General features: G+C 42.5%; 1 protein-coding gene across 4 annotated transcripts in view; it reads left to right on the top strand.

Annotated features, from left to right (window-relative positions):
* LOC141148700 (syntaxin-binding protein 4-like) overlaps positions 1-18,856 on the top strand; it is a 98,706-nt gene that overhangs the window by 22,452 nt on the left and 57,398 nt on the right. For 2 of the 4 annotated variants that reach the window (XM_073636352.1, XM_073636355.1), the window contains exon 2: positions 17,284-17,357. In XM_073636352.1, coding sequence (XP_073492453.1) covers positions 17,284-17,357 — 74 coding nt within the window. Of the gene's footprint in view, positions 1-10,854; positions 11,054-17,283; positions 17,358-18,856 lie in introns of those variants that run through there. The other 2 variants (XM_073636354.1, XM_073636356.1) reach the window with 2 other exon arrangements.

Genomic DNA, 18,856 nt, shown 5'->3' with positions numbered 1-18,856 from the left:
GAATGACTCCAAACCCGCATGAGGACCCTCCCATAATAAAATGATGTCATCTATATAGCGTTTATAAAATAGAAGACCCTTCCACTCGTTGCTGTATATGCTCTCCTGTTCCCATTTGTTGAGCACTAAATTGGCTACGCTGGGGGCATAGCGTGCTCCCATAGCTACCCCCCTTACTTGGTTATAATATTGGTTGTGAAACCAAAAAAATGTACTACCCATAGCCATTTTTAGCCCTTCGAGTAAAAATTGAATTTGTGCTTCTTTTAGTAACGCTTCCTGAAGACGTAGCGATATACGAAACTTACGTCGAGGCACCTTACGGTCACGTTACTTCCGGGTGCCAGCTTCCGGTTTTCATTCCAGCGGCGGTGGAACGCCTGCCGATTCCCAGCACGAGCAGGGCACAGCGCGGCATCCACCCGACCACAAACGCTGTATCATCCAGTGCCGGGACATCGGCACTAAACCATGTAAGCAGGCAATTTTTTACACTTTTATGTTTTAATAAATGAAACAATATCACGCTATTGGATCCTCCTTGTTTTTTTTCAACTTATGTACCCGCTGAGGGGGAGAGGAGAGTACAGTGTTGAATAGCCTGGGAATTCTTTCCAGGCTGCAAAGTGGCAGCACAAGCACATTGTGACCTTCTTTTTGGTTAAAGAGGTCATGGCGGTCTGGTGAGCAGTTATTTTATATGAACATGTTGGGTGTTGATGCATGTTTACAAAACGGTGAAGGATAACTGCACATTTTGATTGAACAATCAAGTTTCTGTTTGAAATATTCACTGAAGAATATAGACTATAAATTTTTTTAGAATCACTGTGGTTCACATGTATGTTGTCATTTTCATGTACCATTGCAATTGTTCACTTATTGGTCTATATAGCAATTTATTTAATTCACAACCACAGCGCCCCCCTACTATCACCAAACCTTTTTTGCACAGTCGGTATTCTACAGCCCATTGGGGGGCAGCTAAATTAGCACAAATAATACATTCTGGCGCAAGGTTTTCAATACTCACTGTTTAAAAAATGAGGATTTAACCTTTGCAATGCAGGGAAGCCCCACTGCAAGAGTAACTTTTGATTTCAGCCGGAGTTCCATTTTTAAGACACCTTTCTCCTTCTACCCCAATTTCTCTACCTGCTGCCATTGCTTTGATATGACCTGGCCCCGTCTCATGTGTGTCTGGTACATTTTTCCATTATTATTATTTTTTTAAATGAATCTATTTATTTACTGTTTTTTCCACTAGGGACTCAACATGCTTTATCTGCTGTTGTGGCAGAAGGTGAGGCAGCTATCTTGGGCACGCTCAGTAGAATATCATACTAGGACCAAAATTTAAATATCAGCCAATTATACTACTAGCAGTTTTTGGAGTTTGGGAGGAAACCCACATAAGCACATGCAGAACATGCAACATCCATGCAGGTAGAATGCTGACCAGGATTTGGACCCGGAGGGACCCCAGTGCTGCATGGCAGTAGTGCTAACCCTATTTCTTAGTGTAAATCTCTTAATAAACGAAGAATCTTACATCAGTATGGCAAGGTCTATAGCAGGTCATAGGTAGCAGAGGGACCATTAGATGTCCTGGAATGGCCATGTGTGGTCATGGTGAGGACATTAGACTGTAAGCTCCTTAATACACACAGCCGGGTCAACTCAAGTGCAGCTGTGCTTTGTAAAAAAAAAGAAGATATAACAGGCATAGTAAACATCTTGTTCTTCCCTTTCCAAAGCTTCCTAATGCTTTGTAAAAAAAAAAGCAAACAAAAACAAGATGTACAGTATAGTCGAACATGTTACACGGTCTCACCCCTTGCCACAGTACTGCGCTCCGTACCTGAACAGCCATGTGCTGTCAGGTGAGAAAGTGTGAGTAGTGAGCATACAGGGGAGACAGAGGATCTTAATTCTGCCCCAAGGCTCACATTATAGTATAATAAAGTAGATAATAAACCCTAAATAAATGCTGAAAATGATATTTAAGGGTGCATTTATAACCAGTTTGCATAGAAATTTGCCCAGTGAAAGTGCATGTATATCCATTCTGTGAAAACGGGGTAAAAAATTGAATGTTAGGCTATTTTCTATGCTGGTCAAATTCAAATTTAAACTGGAATATACTAACACTGAAATTTCCTATGATACTTAGCACCATCTAGTGGCCAAATGCGGTATTTTCCATAAACAATTGCTTCTTTTTTCTAGTCTTCACTTTTCTCATTCTTTTTTGCATCTCAGTGCTGTTCATCTGTTGCAGCCACTTCTTGTCTACATGTACACCAACAATGGCTATATGGCATTTCTCAGGGCAGGTTTCCTGACGGTGACAAAAGGGGAGCATGCCTGAGAATTGTGTGTTGAAACAGCCACTCGTAGTCTCTCTTAGAAGCCTATGAGACAGAGTGAGACTCAGTAGCACAATGGAGATGCAGAGATGTAGCACTGTCACCGTATAACAAAAAAAAGCGTGAAAAGGACCCTTTTGGCAGTGTCACTGGGTATTACATTTAATGAAAGCTGCGGATTTCAAAATATAATGAAACTTTTTTGACATTACCTTGAGCTGTTAAAGATTTTCTAAGCTTTCAGTAATTGGGTTTATACAGTATCTCACAAAAGTGTGTACGCCCCTCACATTTTTGTAAATATTTTATTATATCTTTTCATGTGACAACACTGAAGAATGACACTTTGCTACAATGTAAAGTAGTCTTTAATGTCTAAACCGCTAGCAACAAAAGTGAGTACACCCGTAAATGTCCAAATTGGGCCCAAAGTGTCAATATTTTGTGTGGCCACCATTATTTTCCAGCACTGCCTTAACCCTCTTGGGCATGGAGTTTCACCAGAGCTTCACAGGTTGCCACTGGAGTCCTCTTCCACTCCTCCATGATGACATTATGGAGCTGGTAGATGTTAGAGACCTTCAGATCCTCCACCTTCCATTTGAGGATGCCCCACAGATGCTCAATAGGGTTTAGGTCTGGAGACATGCTTGGCCAGTCCATCACCTTTACCCTCAGCTTCTTTAGCAAGGCAGTGGTCCTGTTGGAGGTGTGTTTGGGGTCATTATCATGTTGGAATACTGGCCTGCGGCCCAGTCTCTGAAGGGAGGAGATCATGCTTTGCTTCAGTATGTCACAGTTTTTTGGCATTCATGGTTCCCTCAATGATCTGTAGCTCCCCAGTGCCGGCAGCACTCATGCAGTCCCAGACCCAGTAGTGTATTTAGGTTTTGTGCTGCCCTAGGCCTGACTAAACTCGTGCACCCCCTAATTTAAATATGACCAACCCCTTCCTGCCAAGGCCACACCCCTTGCTGTTTAAGAACCGCCCTGAAATCTTGGTTTGATCAGACCACAGGACATGGTTCTAGTAATCCATGTCCTTCATCTGCTTGTCTTCAGCAAACTGTTAGCAGGCTTTCTTGTGCATCATCTTTAGAAGAGGCGTCCTTCTGGGACGACAGCCATGCAGACCAATTTGATGCAGTGTGCAGCATATGGTCTTAGCACTGACAGGCTGACCCTCCACTCCTTCAAGCTCTGCAGCAATGCTGGCAGCACTCATACGTCTATTTCCCAAAGACAACCTCTGGATATGACGCTGATTACGTGCACTCAACTTCTTTGGTGGACCATGGCGAGGCCTGTTCTGAGTGGAACCTGTCCTGTTAAACCGCTGTATGGTCTTGGCCACTGTGCTTCAGCTCAGTTTTTAGGGTCTTGGTAATCTTCTTATAGCCTAGGCGATCTTTATGTAGAGCAACAATTCCTTTTTCCAGATCCTCAGAGAGTTCTTTGCCATGAGGTGCCATGTTGAACTTCCAGTGACCAGTATGAGAGAGTGAGAGCGATAATACCAAATTTAACACACCTGCTCCCCATTCACACCTGAGACCTTGTAACACTAACGAGTCACATGACATCGGGGGGGGGGGGCTAATTGGGCCCAATTTGGATATTTTCACTTAGAGGTATACTCACTTTTTTTGCCAGCAGTTTAGACATTAATGGCTGTGTGTTGAGTTATTTTGAGGGGACAGCAAATTTACACTGTTATACAAGCTACAAAATATTTACACAAATGTGAGGGGTGTACTCACTTTTGTGAGATACTGTATATTTGCACAAATACAATATATTACAATTTTTTTAGTACAATATAAAAGATGAGGTAATGTCGAGTAAATAGATACCAAACATGTCAAGTCTAAAAATGCATGCATCCATGCAACAGCCACGAGATATATATATATTTTTTTAAATCCCCATAAATTTTCCCTCATCTATCAAACTTATTCTCTCTGGAGTAGAGACACTTAGGAGGAGATATGATAGTGATATACAAAGTTCTCAATGGTGATTCCAGCATAGGGGGAAAACTATTCAGTCTCTGGGAGCTTAAAAAGATACATAGCTACTCAATGAGCTTGGAGGAGAACCTCAAACCTTAAACGTTGTAGGGGGTTCTTTATTGTCTGAGAGGTAAGGATGTGGAGCTCCCTTCTACAATCAGTGGAGTCAACAGGAAGTGTTGATAATTTCAAAAAACTCTTAGATGGGCATCTTAATGAACACAATATACAATATACACAATTTATAGGTATACAGGAAATGGCTTTGACTTAACAAGCACCCACACACCCACATAGGTTGAACTGGATGGAATGGCATCTTAATTCATTCTTACCAACTGTATGTACTATTAGATGGTGTCCCTAATAGTGTGTGATTTTTTTTTTTTGTACCCCCAACATTTTCTTTTTGGCGCCATGCCTTTTTACATCACTCCTCTTGGCCTGCCTTCAATTATATGGAAATCCCATGGTGCCCTATGCTTTCTATGGTATCCAAGCTGTATGCGCTACCATGCTATACATTGCCATGGAGTACAAAAGGTAGTGCTTCCATGGAGCAGTCCAAAGCAAAATAGGAAGCCCCTGAGCTGACCAATGGACCATGGTTCTCAGGCACATCTGGTGTTTCCAACACTAAGGCTTTCTGGGACCACCACTGAGTCCCAGTACTGTATTAAAAAGAATAGCAATGTCCTGCCACCATTTTATGCTGCGGGTTCCTGGGAGCATCCAAAAAGTAAAAAAAAAAAAAAAAAATGACATGTTTTCTTTTTTTTTGTCTATTTGCATGAAAGTTTGGGGTTAGGCTTCCTCTGCTACTCAATATCCAACGTCAGGTCCACATGAAGGGTCCTGTGAGCACAAGAACAGGTCCAAGATCGATAAAAGGAGTTTCACTAACCATCAGAACCCATTTAAAGCCCAAGCCCTAAAAAGCACCAAAAACAAACTTACATTTGCATTCCCTGTTGACCAAATGGCAAATTTTGCTGAAATGTCCTTAGTTTTCACTGAGATTTTAGCAAAGTTTAAACTCTTAGGAGCGTTATTATAAGAGATTGAGATAGTTGTCTGTCTATTGAAACCGTATGTAATTTGTTTTGTGCAAATGGAACAAAATCGATTGTTCTCAGCCAGGCTGTATTCTCTGCATTTCACTTGTGTGAATGAATAAAATATTGCATTTTGGCCACTAGGTGGAGCTGAGGAGCATATGTATTAACTAAGATAGACAGCACCATCTAGTGGCTGTAATTAAATATTTTTTGAATTCACAGTCAAAATGCAGAGAATATAACCTGAGAGCATTACATTTTTTTTCCAATTCACAGGGTTTGTGTAGGTTCAATAGATCTAACAACTATGCAATTTTTTTCCATCAGTATACCTGTTATTTATTATTAGTGATATGTAACACAAGAAGAATTGATGCTGCAAGGAGTGATTGACCGTCTTCTTGAGCAGTCTGCTTCTCTGGTCTGGGACTGCCATAAGCAAAGAGCGTTAAATAGCTCAGTTCTCAGCAGCTGGAAAATGGAAAGAAGCCAAAGAGAAGAAAGGCAACAAAGACAAAAGTGGAAAGAGAAAAAGAGATAAGACAGAGGCAAAATATCAGCTGATACCGAGCACGCTATAGGCATAACTATATCCACATTGTGTCCCCAGAGCTCTAGCCACAATCTGCAAGTATACATGGTAGACTAACCTCTTGGCCATTCTATGCATTAAGGTGAAAAACCTTTTGTAGTGCAGCTGCTCCCCAGAGTCCCCCTTTTACTTACCTGAACCCTCAGCTCCAGCCGCTGTCTCAGATCCTCAGTGGATTGATAACAGCAGGAGCCATTGGCTGTGTCAATGGACGCAGCAGCAGGACGCGGGAGAGCACCTGCACGAGTGTCCCCATGGAATGCGGCTGTCCCTGGGGACACTTGATGCGGAGGAGGAGCCAGGAGCGCCGCAGGGGGACCCCAGAAAAGGAGGATCGGGGGCGCTCTGTGCAAAACTCTTGCACAGAGCCGGTAAGTATAGGCATGTTTGTTATTTAAAAAAAAATAAAAATATCTTCAATCATTTTAATAATAGCATGCAATGGTGTGGACTCCAGAGAGAGAGATCATTTTGCCCCTGTACAAATCATTAGTAAGACCTCATCTGGAATATGCAGTTCAGTTTTGGGCACCAGTTCTCAAAAAGGATATCAGGGAACTGGAGAAAGTGCAGAGAAGGGCAACCAAACTGATAAGAGGCATGGAGGAGCTCAGCTATTAAGGAATGATTAGAGGAACTGAATCTATTCCCTCTTGACAAGAGGAGAATAAGGGGGGATATGATCAACATGTTCAAATACATAAGGGGTCCATTTAGTAAACTTGGTGTTGAGTTATTCACTTTAAGGTCATCACAGAGGACAAGGAGGCACTCTTTAGGTCTAGAGGAAAAAAGACTGCATCTCCAAATACGGAAAGATTTCTTCATGCTAAGAGCTGTGAAAATGTGGAATCCCTCCAGAGGTGGTTCTGGTCAGCTCAGTAGATTGCTTTAAGAAAGGCCTGGATACTTTCCTAAATGTACATAATATAACTGGGTACTGATATTTATCATGCTTTGATGGGGTTTTTCACCTTCCTCTGGATCAATGGTGGGTATAGGATCATGTATATGGGATTGTATGGTTGTGTTTTTTTATTTTTTATTTGTTGAGCTAGGTGGACTTGTGTCTTTTTTTTTCAACTAGACTAAGAGCCCATTCAAACAGGGACGACTTGTCAGGCGACCTAGTTGCCTGACAAGTCGCCTCCCGTTCTGTACAATGGAACCGTTCTAATCGGAGCGACACAAGTCGCTCCGACTTAGAAAAAGGTTCCTGTACGACTTTGGGGGCGACTTGGGGCGACTTGCATAGACTTCTATACAGAAGTCTTTTGCAAGTCGCCGCGGAAGCCGTTTGCAGGTCGCCTCGCTGAGGCGACCTGCAAGTCGTCTTGCCCCTGTGTGAACCGGGTCTTACTATGTAAATATGTTGTCTGTTCCTATAGTTAGCTAGTCTGTTAAAGCTCTGACAATATTAATGGTGATGATACAATAACAATGTTGGCTATAAAAATAAACACAATGCTCAAAGAAGCGAAGGTCTCAGGCTGCATTCACACCTGAACGTATCGCTTTCAGGCGTTTTTTCTGGCGTTTTTGTACAGACGTTTTGAGGTCCAAAAGTCACCCATGTAAAAAGCAGTAAAACGCCTGTAATCTGCCTAAATAGACGCTCGTGTACTTTTTTCAGCTTCAGGCGTTTTGCTTCAGACAACAGAACACTCAGATGTGAACAGGGGCCATTTGAATGAATGGGATTTTGCTTGTTGGGCGTTTTGGAACTTTTGAGATGAGCGTTTTACGAGCTGAAAACGCTCAGGTGTGAATGCAGCCTCATTTATTTAAAAAGAAAGTAGAAGTACTAACATAGGACACTAAAAGAATAATACAGAGCATTCAAAATAAAAGAACAGGGATGATAAGTTACACAAGTCCTTCTTCACGGCCCTGTATTTTTGCTGGGCTCCAGAAGAAAGAGAGAAAGAGAGAGACCATTGCTGGCCATTGCCTTTTAAAGCACTCTCAGACACAACCCACTCAAACACCCTCTGCCCTTCCGTGTAGTCGTCTGTTCAATGAGAAGCTATAAGGGGCTGTTCTTCCTAATCACCAGGTTTGGTATATTACCCCAAACATCCTCCAGGAAATATGCTACTGTCTACCACAAGGGGGCGGCATTAGTCTGTGAACACCTGCCTTGACCCAGGTCAACTTCCAATCCACATCTGTTCCTTTGATGTTAAAGCGGTTGTATACCCTCAGAAAAAAAAAAAAAAAAAAACCCTGTAAGGCAAAGGCATAATGAGCTAGTATGCACCGCATACTAGCTCATTATGAAATACTTACCTTAGAACGAGGTCCCCGTATCGCAGGCCGGTCCACGCTGAGGGAGCTGACATTTTGCCCTTGGCGTGTCTTCTGGGTTCGCGGCTCCGGCACTGTTAGTGGCCAGAGCCGCAATGACGTCACTCCCACGCATGAGCGCAGGAGTTTTCTTCCCGGCAAGGTCCGGCACCGTCTGCCGGACCTTCAGCCCGGCAGCGTCTGCTGGACCTTCAGTCCGGCATTCACAGCGCATGCGCCGCTGACGTCAGCGGCTGCATGCAAAGTGAAAACCTCCTAAACTGTACAGGTTTAAGAGATACTCATTTTACCTACAGGTAAGCCTTATTATAGGTTTACCTGTAGGTAAAAATTAAAAAAGTGGGTATACAACCACTTTAATGTAAGTCAGGAAATCAGTCATTTTAATTTTCACCTCACCAGAAGGTCTGAGCTGATGGACCTCTACCCCCATACATGACATCAGGAGGCCTATGAGAGAACATCCTTCAGTAGATGAATTCCCATTTATGAATCCTTGTTACAAACACCCTGCTGGGTAGTCTTGCTCTGCTGGCGTTCCAGGCTACCCCCAGCCATATCCAGATGTCTCCTGTATAACCTGCTCTCAACAGTCCAGACTTCCAACATCTACTATAAAACTCTATCTGGCTGCTAACAATTTTTCATACTTTTACCATTACAGTGGAACCTCGGATTACGAGCATAATCCGTTCCAGGAGTATGCTCCTAATCCAATGTACTCGCATATCAAAGCGAGTTTTCACATTGAAGTCAATGGAAATGAAAATAATTCATTCTGCATTGACTTCAATGGGATGCAATACCGCATGCGGCCAGAGGCGGGGGGCGTCAGAGAGCCTCGGAAACGGCCGAAAAGGCCCGAGGGACACTTTGGCTGACCTCGGAAAGACTCTGTTCACAAGCCTTTCCAAGGTTTGCCGAGGTCAGCCGAACTGTCCTGGGGCCTTTCCGTGCATTTCCGAACGGCGCCAATCGGCGACTTTCGGCTCGGCTCCGGTGCCCCCCACCTCAGGCCAAAAGTGGTACTGCACACAGCTTTTGGCCTGAATCCTGCTCATTTTGCGAGACAACACTCGCAAACCGAGTTAGGATTTTTAGAAATACAGTGCTCAGTTTGCGAAACGCTCCTTAACCGCGTTACTCGCAAACCGAGGTTCCACTGTAGTTCTTTTTTTAAAGTAGAAAAGCCTGCCTCCAGTGGCATATTAAGGGTATGACATGCATGGTATGTGCTCAGGGTACCACTTCAAGGCGGGGGCTATTTACCCACACGGAGTAATCCAGCAGCTTCAGTGTTTTGAGTCCCAGCAATTAGTGGATTGTGTTACTTTGTAAACTCTGCAATGCTCACGATTGACCTCTGCTCTCTACTAAAAAGCCTGGAACTTTGTGTTGCCTACTACCGACCCCGAACCCTGCTTTACATACTACTGGTCCGTGAACTCTGTGTAGCCTCAGTTTCCTGTTCTTAGCTGACAGGAGTGGCACCCGGTGTGGTCTTCTGCTGCTGTAGCCCATCTGCTTCAAGGTTCAATGTGTTGTGTGTTCAGAGATGGTATTCTGCATACCTTGGTTGTAACTAGTGGTTATTCGAGTAGCTGTTGCCTTTCTATCATCTACAACCAGTCTGCCCATTCTCCTTTGACATCAACAAGACATTTTCCTCCACACAACTGCCACTCACTGGATATTTTCTCTTTTTCGGACCATTTTCTGTAAACCCGAGAGATAGTTGTGCGTGAAAATCCCAGTAGATCAGAAGTTTTTGAAATACTCAGACCAGCCCGTTTGGCACCAACAACCATGATACTTTCAGTCACTTAAATCCCCTTTCTTCCCTATTCCATACCTCCCAACTTTTTGAGATGGGAATGAGGGACACCTATCAGCAAAAGTAGGCAGGCATAAGACACACCCCTTGCCACGCCCCCTTAAAGGAGAATTGTACAAAAAAAAACAAGATTGGTTAAACCCACAAGTGCTTTTTTTTACCACTCCTATTCCTTTATATTGGCTTTTGGAATTTGCAAATGCAGCAATTTAGAAATCACATGAAAGTTTTAGCGCTGGGAACACTTTTTGATAGAGAAAAAGTGCATTTTATATACATCTATATAGATCAGACCAAAATGAGGGACAAATGAGGGACAGAGGGACATTGCTCCAAATCAGGGACAGTCCCTCGAAATCAGGGACAGTTGGGAGCTATGCCATTCTAATGCTCGGTTTGAACGTCAGCAATCGTTTTCACCCCGTCTAGACGCCTAAATGCATTGAATTGCTGCCATGCGATTGGCTGATTAGCAATTTGTGTTACCAAGCAATTGAACAGGTGTACCTAATAAAGTGGCCGGTGAGTCTACAGTATATGTGTTCTATAGGATTTTTTTTTTTTTTTGGAATATCCATCCACATCTGACTGTTACAATATAAGACAAGGCTGGAACTACCCCCTCCAGGATCTGGCATTTGCCCCAGGTTCTCCGGTGACCCATTTACGACTAGTGAGTGACAGTTCCCTATCTCCATGACAAGGCAGATCATTTTCTGAACTGTCACATGATGGCATTGCCCCCTCCCTTCCTCTGGAGCCCGTTCCCTTGATACGTTCCCCACACTTGGCCACCGTGCCCATGTCCCTCACTCCATCTCTGCCTCTAGAAGGATGCCGTCTGTGTCCGTCTTCTGTAAAGGGGCAATGATGATCACCAGGTAAGGGGCCGGTGGGAGGGTGGGGGGTGGGGTGGGGATAATTGTACGTTGTATGGCGGCGTTGAACTCCTAGGTATATCAATGAGAGTTAGGCAGATGTTTGGGATTTTCTGTATCCAGGCAGAGGTTACATCTCCGCAGTCATATCTGCTAATCCATGCCCGTGTCATACACAGATTACCATCCTCATTGTATCCAAATTTTATTTCCTATTCCCCATACATTAATACCAGGATTGACCTTCAGAAGGTTTATATTAAAATAGCTCAGCCAGTCCTAATCATTCCTATTGATACATAGGAGAGTGCATAAAGGGCAGTAACCCCCGAGGAATTCTCCCCTGTACCTCCAATATTGTTCTCTATCACAGGGTTCTTCTTCCATAAGTCCATTCATTTGTATATAGAAATTTAGGTTGTCACTTCTTTGACCGATCTTCCAGCAACGCCAAAAATCAGATTTCTCCTCCAGGAATATCAACCCTATTGCATCTCCCCCCAGAGTGTGATCAGAAGAAGGACAGCATAGTGGTTAGCACTTCTACCTTGCAGCATCGAGATCCCGGTTGGAACATTAGCTGCATGGAGTTTGTGTGTTCTCCTGGGCTTGGATGGGTTTCCTCCCACACTCTGAAGAGATGCTGATAGGTTAAAGGGTAACTCCACTTTCATGGGGAAAAAACGAATACAATTGGTACAACAGATTAAAATGACCTTTCCTTTTCAATCTGCAGCGCTGTCATTTTCATGCAATATGGCTACCTGGAGGTGTTCTGTACACAGATGGCCCTCCCCCCAGAAATGTCATTTGTGTGATTGGCTCACTGATTTTTCCCACAAGTCTGCACTAAGATACAAGTCAGATTTTGGGAATCCCCTGCAACACAAATTTCATTTTTGGTGCGATACTCTCAAATAAACATGTGCAGAACAAGAATTTTTTTTTATTGCGATTTGTTTTTTTTAAATAATTTTGTTTAGTTAAATTCGTTACACTCATTTTCGGAATTTTTTTTTTTAATCGATTCAAATTTTCAAACTCAGTTCGACCAAGTTTTGAATTTATTTAAATTCCATTCTAAATCAAATTTATTCTATTCGAATTTTGAAAGAGAGTTATATTCTTTCTATTTTAATTCTATTCTATTGTTTGTTCTATTCTAATCTTTTCTATTCTTTTATTTTCTATTTTATTCTTTTATTTTCTATTCTATTCTTTTCTTTTCTATTATATTTTATTCTTTTCTATTCTATTCAAATTTATTCTATTCAAAATTTGAATTTAGGAAGATGGTTATATTGTTAAATTCATTCCATTCTTTTCTATTCTATTATTTTCGATTCTTTTCTTTTCTATTCAAATGTATTCTATTTTAAATTCGAATTTCAGAAGATGGTTATATTCTATTATTTTATTTTCTATTCTGTTTTATTATGTTCTATTCTATTTTATTATTTTATTTTCTATTCTAATTTATTATTTTCTATTCAAATTCAAATTTATTCTATTCAAATTTTGGGAAATGGTTATATTCTTTCTATTCTATTCTATTCTATTGTTTATATATTCTTTTCTATTCTTTTCTATTCTATTCAAATTCAAATTTATTCCATTTGAATTCAAATTTATTCTGTTGGAAATTTGAATTTTGGAAGAAGGTTATATTCTATTATTTTATTTTATTTTCTATTCTATTCTTTTATTTTATATTCTATTCTAATTTATTATTTTCTTTTATATTTGAATTCTAATTTATTCTATTAAAATTTTGGGAAATGGTTATACTCTTTCTATTATATTCTATTGTTTTTCTATTCTTTTCTATTATTTTATATTCTATTCAAATTTAATTTTTTTTTTAAAGAAGGTTATATTCTTTCTATTTTATTCTAGTATATTATATTGTTTTTTTCTATTCAATTATTTTTTATTCTATTCTTTTCAAATACATTCTATTTGAAATTTGAATTTCAGAAGATGGTTATATTCTTTCTATTTTATTCTATTCTATACTATTCCTTTATGTTATATTCTGTTTTATTCTATTCTATTTTATTATTCTATTTTGTTCTGCTTTATGCTTTTATTCTTTTCTAAGCTATTCTTTTATTTTCTACTCTATTCCTTTATTTTCTATTCTATACCTTTATTTTCTATTCTATTTTTTTCTAATCTTTTATTTTCTATTCCGTGCCCTGATCCCTGGGGGGGGGGGGGGGGGGGGGATTTCTTACTCTATTCTATTCTACTCTTTTCTATTCTATTTTAATCTCTTTTATTCTATTCCTTTATTTTCTATACTTTTCGGAAATTCTAATACAATTCAAATTCGATTAAAAATAACGATTTGAATTAGAATCGATTTTCATCTGAAATTTCATTTCGTAATTTCGGATTCATTTAAATTCGTTACTATTATCATTTGGGAATTCGGATACATCCGAATTTCCAAATAACGAAGAACCTGTCCGAATTTAGATTTGGTACAAAACTAACCGCACATGTCTACTCCAAATAGGAAGTCATGGCTAAAGAGAATGCAGACCCTGCCACTTTCCTCATTAGAGCCCTGCAGGTGCAGCAGCTAATTGATCATTATAAAACCAGATTCACTTTCCACATGGACAAAGACAAATAAACATTTATTTCTTCAGAATAATGCCCTGTACACACGATAGGACTGGATTTTTTCCGATGGATGTTGGCTCAAACTTGTCTTGCATACACACGATCACACAAATGTTGTCAGAAATTTCGAACGTCAAGAACGCGGTGACGTACAACACGTACGACGAGCCGAGAAAAAGGAAGTTCAATAGTCAGTGCGGCTCTTCTGCTTGATTCCGAGCTTGCGTGGAACTTTGTGCGTCGGAATTGTGTACACACGATCGGAATTTACGACAACGGATTTTGTTGTCGGAAAATTTGAGATCCAGATCTTAAATTTTGTGTGACGGAAATTCCGACAGAAAATGTCCGATGGAGCCTACACACGGTCGGAATTTCCGACAACAGGCTCCCATCGAACATTTTCCGTCGGAAATCCTATCGTGTGTACGGGGCATTACAAAAAGTAGGAATCTGCAACAAAGTTTGTTAAAATCCTTGCAATATACATAGATCACCCAGAGGGGAATTTTATTTTTTTTTTTTTCATCAAAAGTGGACTGTTTATATATGTAGGTTCACATCCAGCAAATTAGTTTTTGTGCGTGTTTTCACACTACATGCATAAGGCACGGGGGAAAAAAAGGTCCTATAATCCACACATCACTACAAGACACTATGTGGAAGGTCCTATGAGCCGCAGATCACTACAAGACCCGCTTTCTCCAACAGGTTTTCACCCTGCTCCCATAACCTCCCACGACTAACCCCCAGGGTGGGACGAAACGCATTGGGTGGTGTGGCCGGGTTGGAGCCTGGGCTGAGGCTGTTTCACACTATTCACAGAGTCTTGTAGTGATGTGCAGCTTATAGGACCTTCTTTCCCCCTTGTATCGATATTAGGAATTGGGACAAGCTCCATCCTTGCCTGCACTTCCGGCGGTTGATTATAGTAGAGGACCTGTCAGAGCTTTGAGCAGCACCCGCAATATTTGTATTGGTTCACATGCATAGGGCATTGAACGTTGAGCTTTGCACGGTTTGGGAACCACGTTTTGACTTGCTCAGAAAACATGCATCTGCTCGACGCATTTCAGGTGCCATTGACATTGAATGGCCACTCGATTTTTCCTGTGATTTATGATTGCACACAAAAGCGTGCGCCTTTACGCATGTTCACAGAATGCTCAAGTGTGATTGTAGCCTCAGGGTAGGCAACAGTGTGAGCATACAATATGTATAGTGTTGGTGCTGGAAAAATACCTGTAATTAATGAACATCTTTCCCCACAAGACCTTCCAGTATAACTAAAGGCAAAGCTTTTTTTTTAACGGTATAGACAGAGTGGAGAGGGGATAACACCCCTGTCAGTTTTTATTGCTGTCTGTGCCCCTGTTAGGGAGATTCACCTTCTCTATTTGTCCTATTTACCATTATCACTGAAAGTGATATTAAAATAAAATCCCAAATTTTGAGTTGTCACTAGATCCGGAATAAAGGGAGCAGGGGCAGCCATCCTTTAGGGGCGCCCGGGCCCCGCCCCCTCTCTCCAGGCCACCCCCTATATGCAATGGATAGATTAATGCATACCACCCCCTATTCATGTGTCCCGCCCCATTAAGGGCACCGGGTGCATGAATTACAGCAGCGTTATTTTTTTTAAGCACCCGATTAGAGCCAGAGGCTCTAATAGGCTTCAAAACAGATTGGGCTCGGGACGCAGAGAGTGTGACCGGAGCCCACCCAGGTGTGTTGCAACAGCGAAATTATTATTCACTGTTGCAACACTGATCCTCCTCCTGGCCAACCGGGAAGTGGGTCTGATACCCGTCACCCGATTGGCTGATCCTATTGAATGCCTAGGAGGAGGGGAGGAGACACGCGGTGGAAGCGAGGAGGAGAAGAGCTGCTGGCCGATGCCTGGATGCCCGGTCCCAGCCGATGCCTGGATGCCTGATCCCCACCACTGTTCCTCGGATGCCTGATCCCCGCCGCTCCTTGGATGCCCGATCCACGCTGCTGCCTCTCGGATGTCCGCCACTGCCGTGGGCAGGGGGATCAGGGGGGTTTAAGTTGCCGCGGGGGCTTCAGTTGTTTACCACCCCCTTAAACAAAAATACCACCAGCCGCCACTGCAATTACTGCAAAGACACTAGTTCTGGTGACACTCAGGAAATTCCTAACTTTGGGGAGATTTCCTCTTACTTCCTGTTTTGGCTACGGAACAGGAAGTGAAGGGGAATCTCCCCAATGGGACACAGAGGGTCAAAAAAGCTAACAAGGGTTATAACCCTTTCTTATTCTAAAATGATTAAAAATGTTTTGCCTTTAGTTCTACTTTCAGTTATATCACTTACAGTTGTATCTCGTAAATTGAGGGTGTATTTCCACCCCCCGGGAACCACAGTTGCTGTGTACAGCTGACCATAATAGTGAATGAGCCGAATGCTGCTTTTCACTGCTACTTGTGTAAAAGGACGCTTGTGTATGTGCATACCGCCAGATACGCAGGACACAAGCTTTACGCATACAGGCCATTTACTATTATGGTCAGTTGTACGCAACAACTGTGAAACTCGAGCCCCAAAATCTACTCGCAATTTACATTACACGGCCTCATGCTCCTGTGGGCATGAGGCTCAAATAATAAAAGGACATAGTACAGAGCAAAAATGATTTCCTGTTGTGTCACCGGGACAGGAAGTGAGGGGAAATCACCCCCCATCAGGGCACAGGCAGCAAAAAAATAACTGACTCTATCCAGACTTCTACATTGTAATGCCCCGTACACACGATCGGATTTTCCGACGGAAAATGTGTGATAGGACCTTGTTGTCGGAAATTCCGACCGTGTGTGGGCTCCATCACACATTTTCCATCGGATTTTCCGACACGCAAAGTTTGAGAGCTTGCTATAAAATTTTCCGACAACAAAATCCGTTGTCAGAAATTCCGATCGTGTGTACACAAATCCGACGGAAAAAGTGCCACGCATGCTCAGAATAAATAAAGAGATGAAAGCTATTGGCCACTGCCCCATTTATAGTCCCGACGTATGTGTTTTACGTCACCGCGTTTAGAACGATCGGATTTTCCGACAACTTTGTGTGACCGTGTGTATGCAAGACAAGTTTGAGCCAACATCCGTCGGAAAAAATCCTAGGATTTTGTTGTCAGAATGTCCGAACAAAGTCCGACCGTGTGTACGGGGCATTACAGTTATTTGTTACTTATTGTGGAATGTAAAGCAAGCCGTTATTTTTTATCCTTACATGCTATTCATAGCAGGAGCCTCCAGATACCTTCACACTGGATTAGGAACTACGGATGTAAAATAAAAATCCCCCACAGGTACACTTTAATGTCAGATACAAACTTTTCTACCAAGGCAGAGGCGGCACAGCCCGTGGCTCAGCTTTACGAGCCAAATGGATGAGCAAATGAGCAGAAATGTACAGCAAAGGAATTTTGGAATGTGTAGGAAAGGAATTATGGAGAACAAGGCTAGAAGAGCAATTGTCTGTTGAATTAATACTCTTCTTTTCTATGATTTCTATATACATGACTTACTTAAAGGAACTATCCGCTGACCATGTTGAATTTCTGGCTTTTGTCTCCTACAGGACACTAATGGGTCCTTACGGAATAGACAGATCTGTGTACTGCATGGAGTTCAATGACTGCGCCAATGGATTGGGTGACTATATTTTCTTTTTTCTATATATCTTAATTTTCTCTTTTGAAAGTATTTTATTGCTGAGGGCTTCTGGGCTTATTCAATGTAGGAGAGATCACTAAGTAGGTGTTCACTGATCTCCCAACACCCTCCATCCCTAATCAATCACAGCCTGTGGTGATGTTGGGCTCATGGAGGAAATAGGTGATCTACAGTGCCATTTTCCACATTTTGTCATGTTACAACCAAAAACGTAAATGTATTTTATGTGATAGACCAGTGATGGTGAGTGAACCTTGGCACCCCAGATGTTTTGCAACTACATTTCCCATGATGCTCAACTACACTGCAGAGTGCATGAGCATCATGGGAAATGTAGTTCTAAAACATCTGGGGTGCCAAGGTTCACCATCACTGTGATAGACCAACACAAAGTGGCACATAATTGTGAAGTGGAAGGAAAATGATAAATGGTTTTCAAAATGTTTTACAGATAAATATCTGAAAAGTGTGGGGTGCATTTTTATTCAGCCCCCCTGAGTCAATACTTTGTAGAACCACCTTTCACTGCAATTACAGCTGCAAGTCTTTTTGGGGATGTCTCTACCAGCTTTGCACATCTAGAGGGTGACGTTTTTGCCCATTTTTCCTTGCAAAATAGCTCAAGCTCTGTCAGATTGGATGGAGAGCGTCTGTGAACAGCAATTTTCAACTCTTGCCACAGATTCTCAATTGAATTTAGGTCTGGACTTTGACTGGGCCATTCTAACACATGAATATGCTTTGATCTAAACCATTCCATTGTAGCTCTGGCTGTATGTTTAGAGTCGTTGTCCTGCTGGAAGGTGAACCTCCGCCCCAGTCTCAAGTCCTTTTCAGACTCTAATGCCGCGTACACACGAGCAGACTTTCTGGCATACTTGGTCCGGCAGACTTTTCGACGGACTTTGTTCGCCAGGTGCGCCGGACTTAAAAACGAACGGACTTGCCCACACACGACCGGACTTTCTGGCGGGCTAGGTCCGCCCGTCTTTCCGACGGACTTTCACCGGAGTTACGGCGGACTTTCAGAATGAACAGACTTGCCCACACACGGACAAGTCCGTTCATTTTGAACATGACTCGGGTATGACGGGACTAGAAAAGGAAGTCAATCTTGCCGCTTTTATCGGCGAGATTGACACCTTGCGAGCCCCGTCGCGGGTCATACCAGGCCCTTAGGTCTGGTATGGATCATAAAGGGAAGCCCCTATGCCGAAAAAACGGCGTGGGGTCCTCCCTAAAATCCATACCAGACCCCAATCCGAGCATGCAGCCCGGCCGGTCAGGAAAGGGGGTGGGGACGAGCGAGCGCTGCCCCCCTCCTAAACCGTACCAGGCCACATGCCCTCAACATGGGGGGGTGGGTGCTTTGGGGAAGGGGGCGCCCTGCGGGCCCCCCACCCCAAAGCACCTTGTCCCCATGTTGATGAGGACAAGGGCCTCTTCCCGACAACCCTGGCCGTTGGTTGTTGGGGTCT

The sequence above is a fragment of the Aquarana catesbeiana genome, linkage group LG06, assembly GCF_042186555.1.
Source record: "Aquarana catesbeiana isolate 2022-GZ linkage group LG06, ASM4218655v1, whole genome shotgun sequence".
NCBI lineage: Eukaryota > Metazoa > Chordata > Amphibia > Anura > Ranidae > Aquarana > Aquarana catesbeiana.
This window is presented reverse-complemented; position numbering and strand designations above follow the sequence as displayed.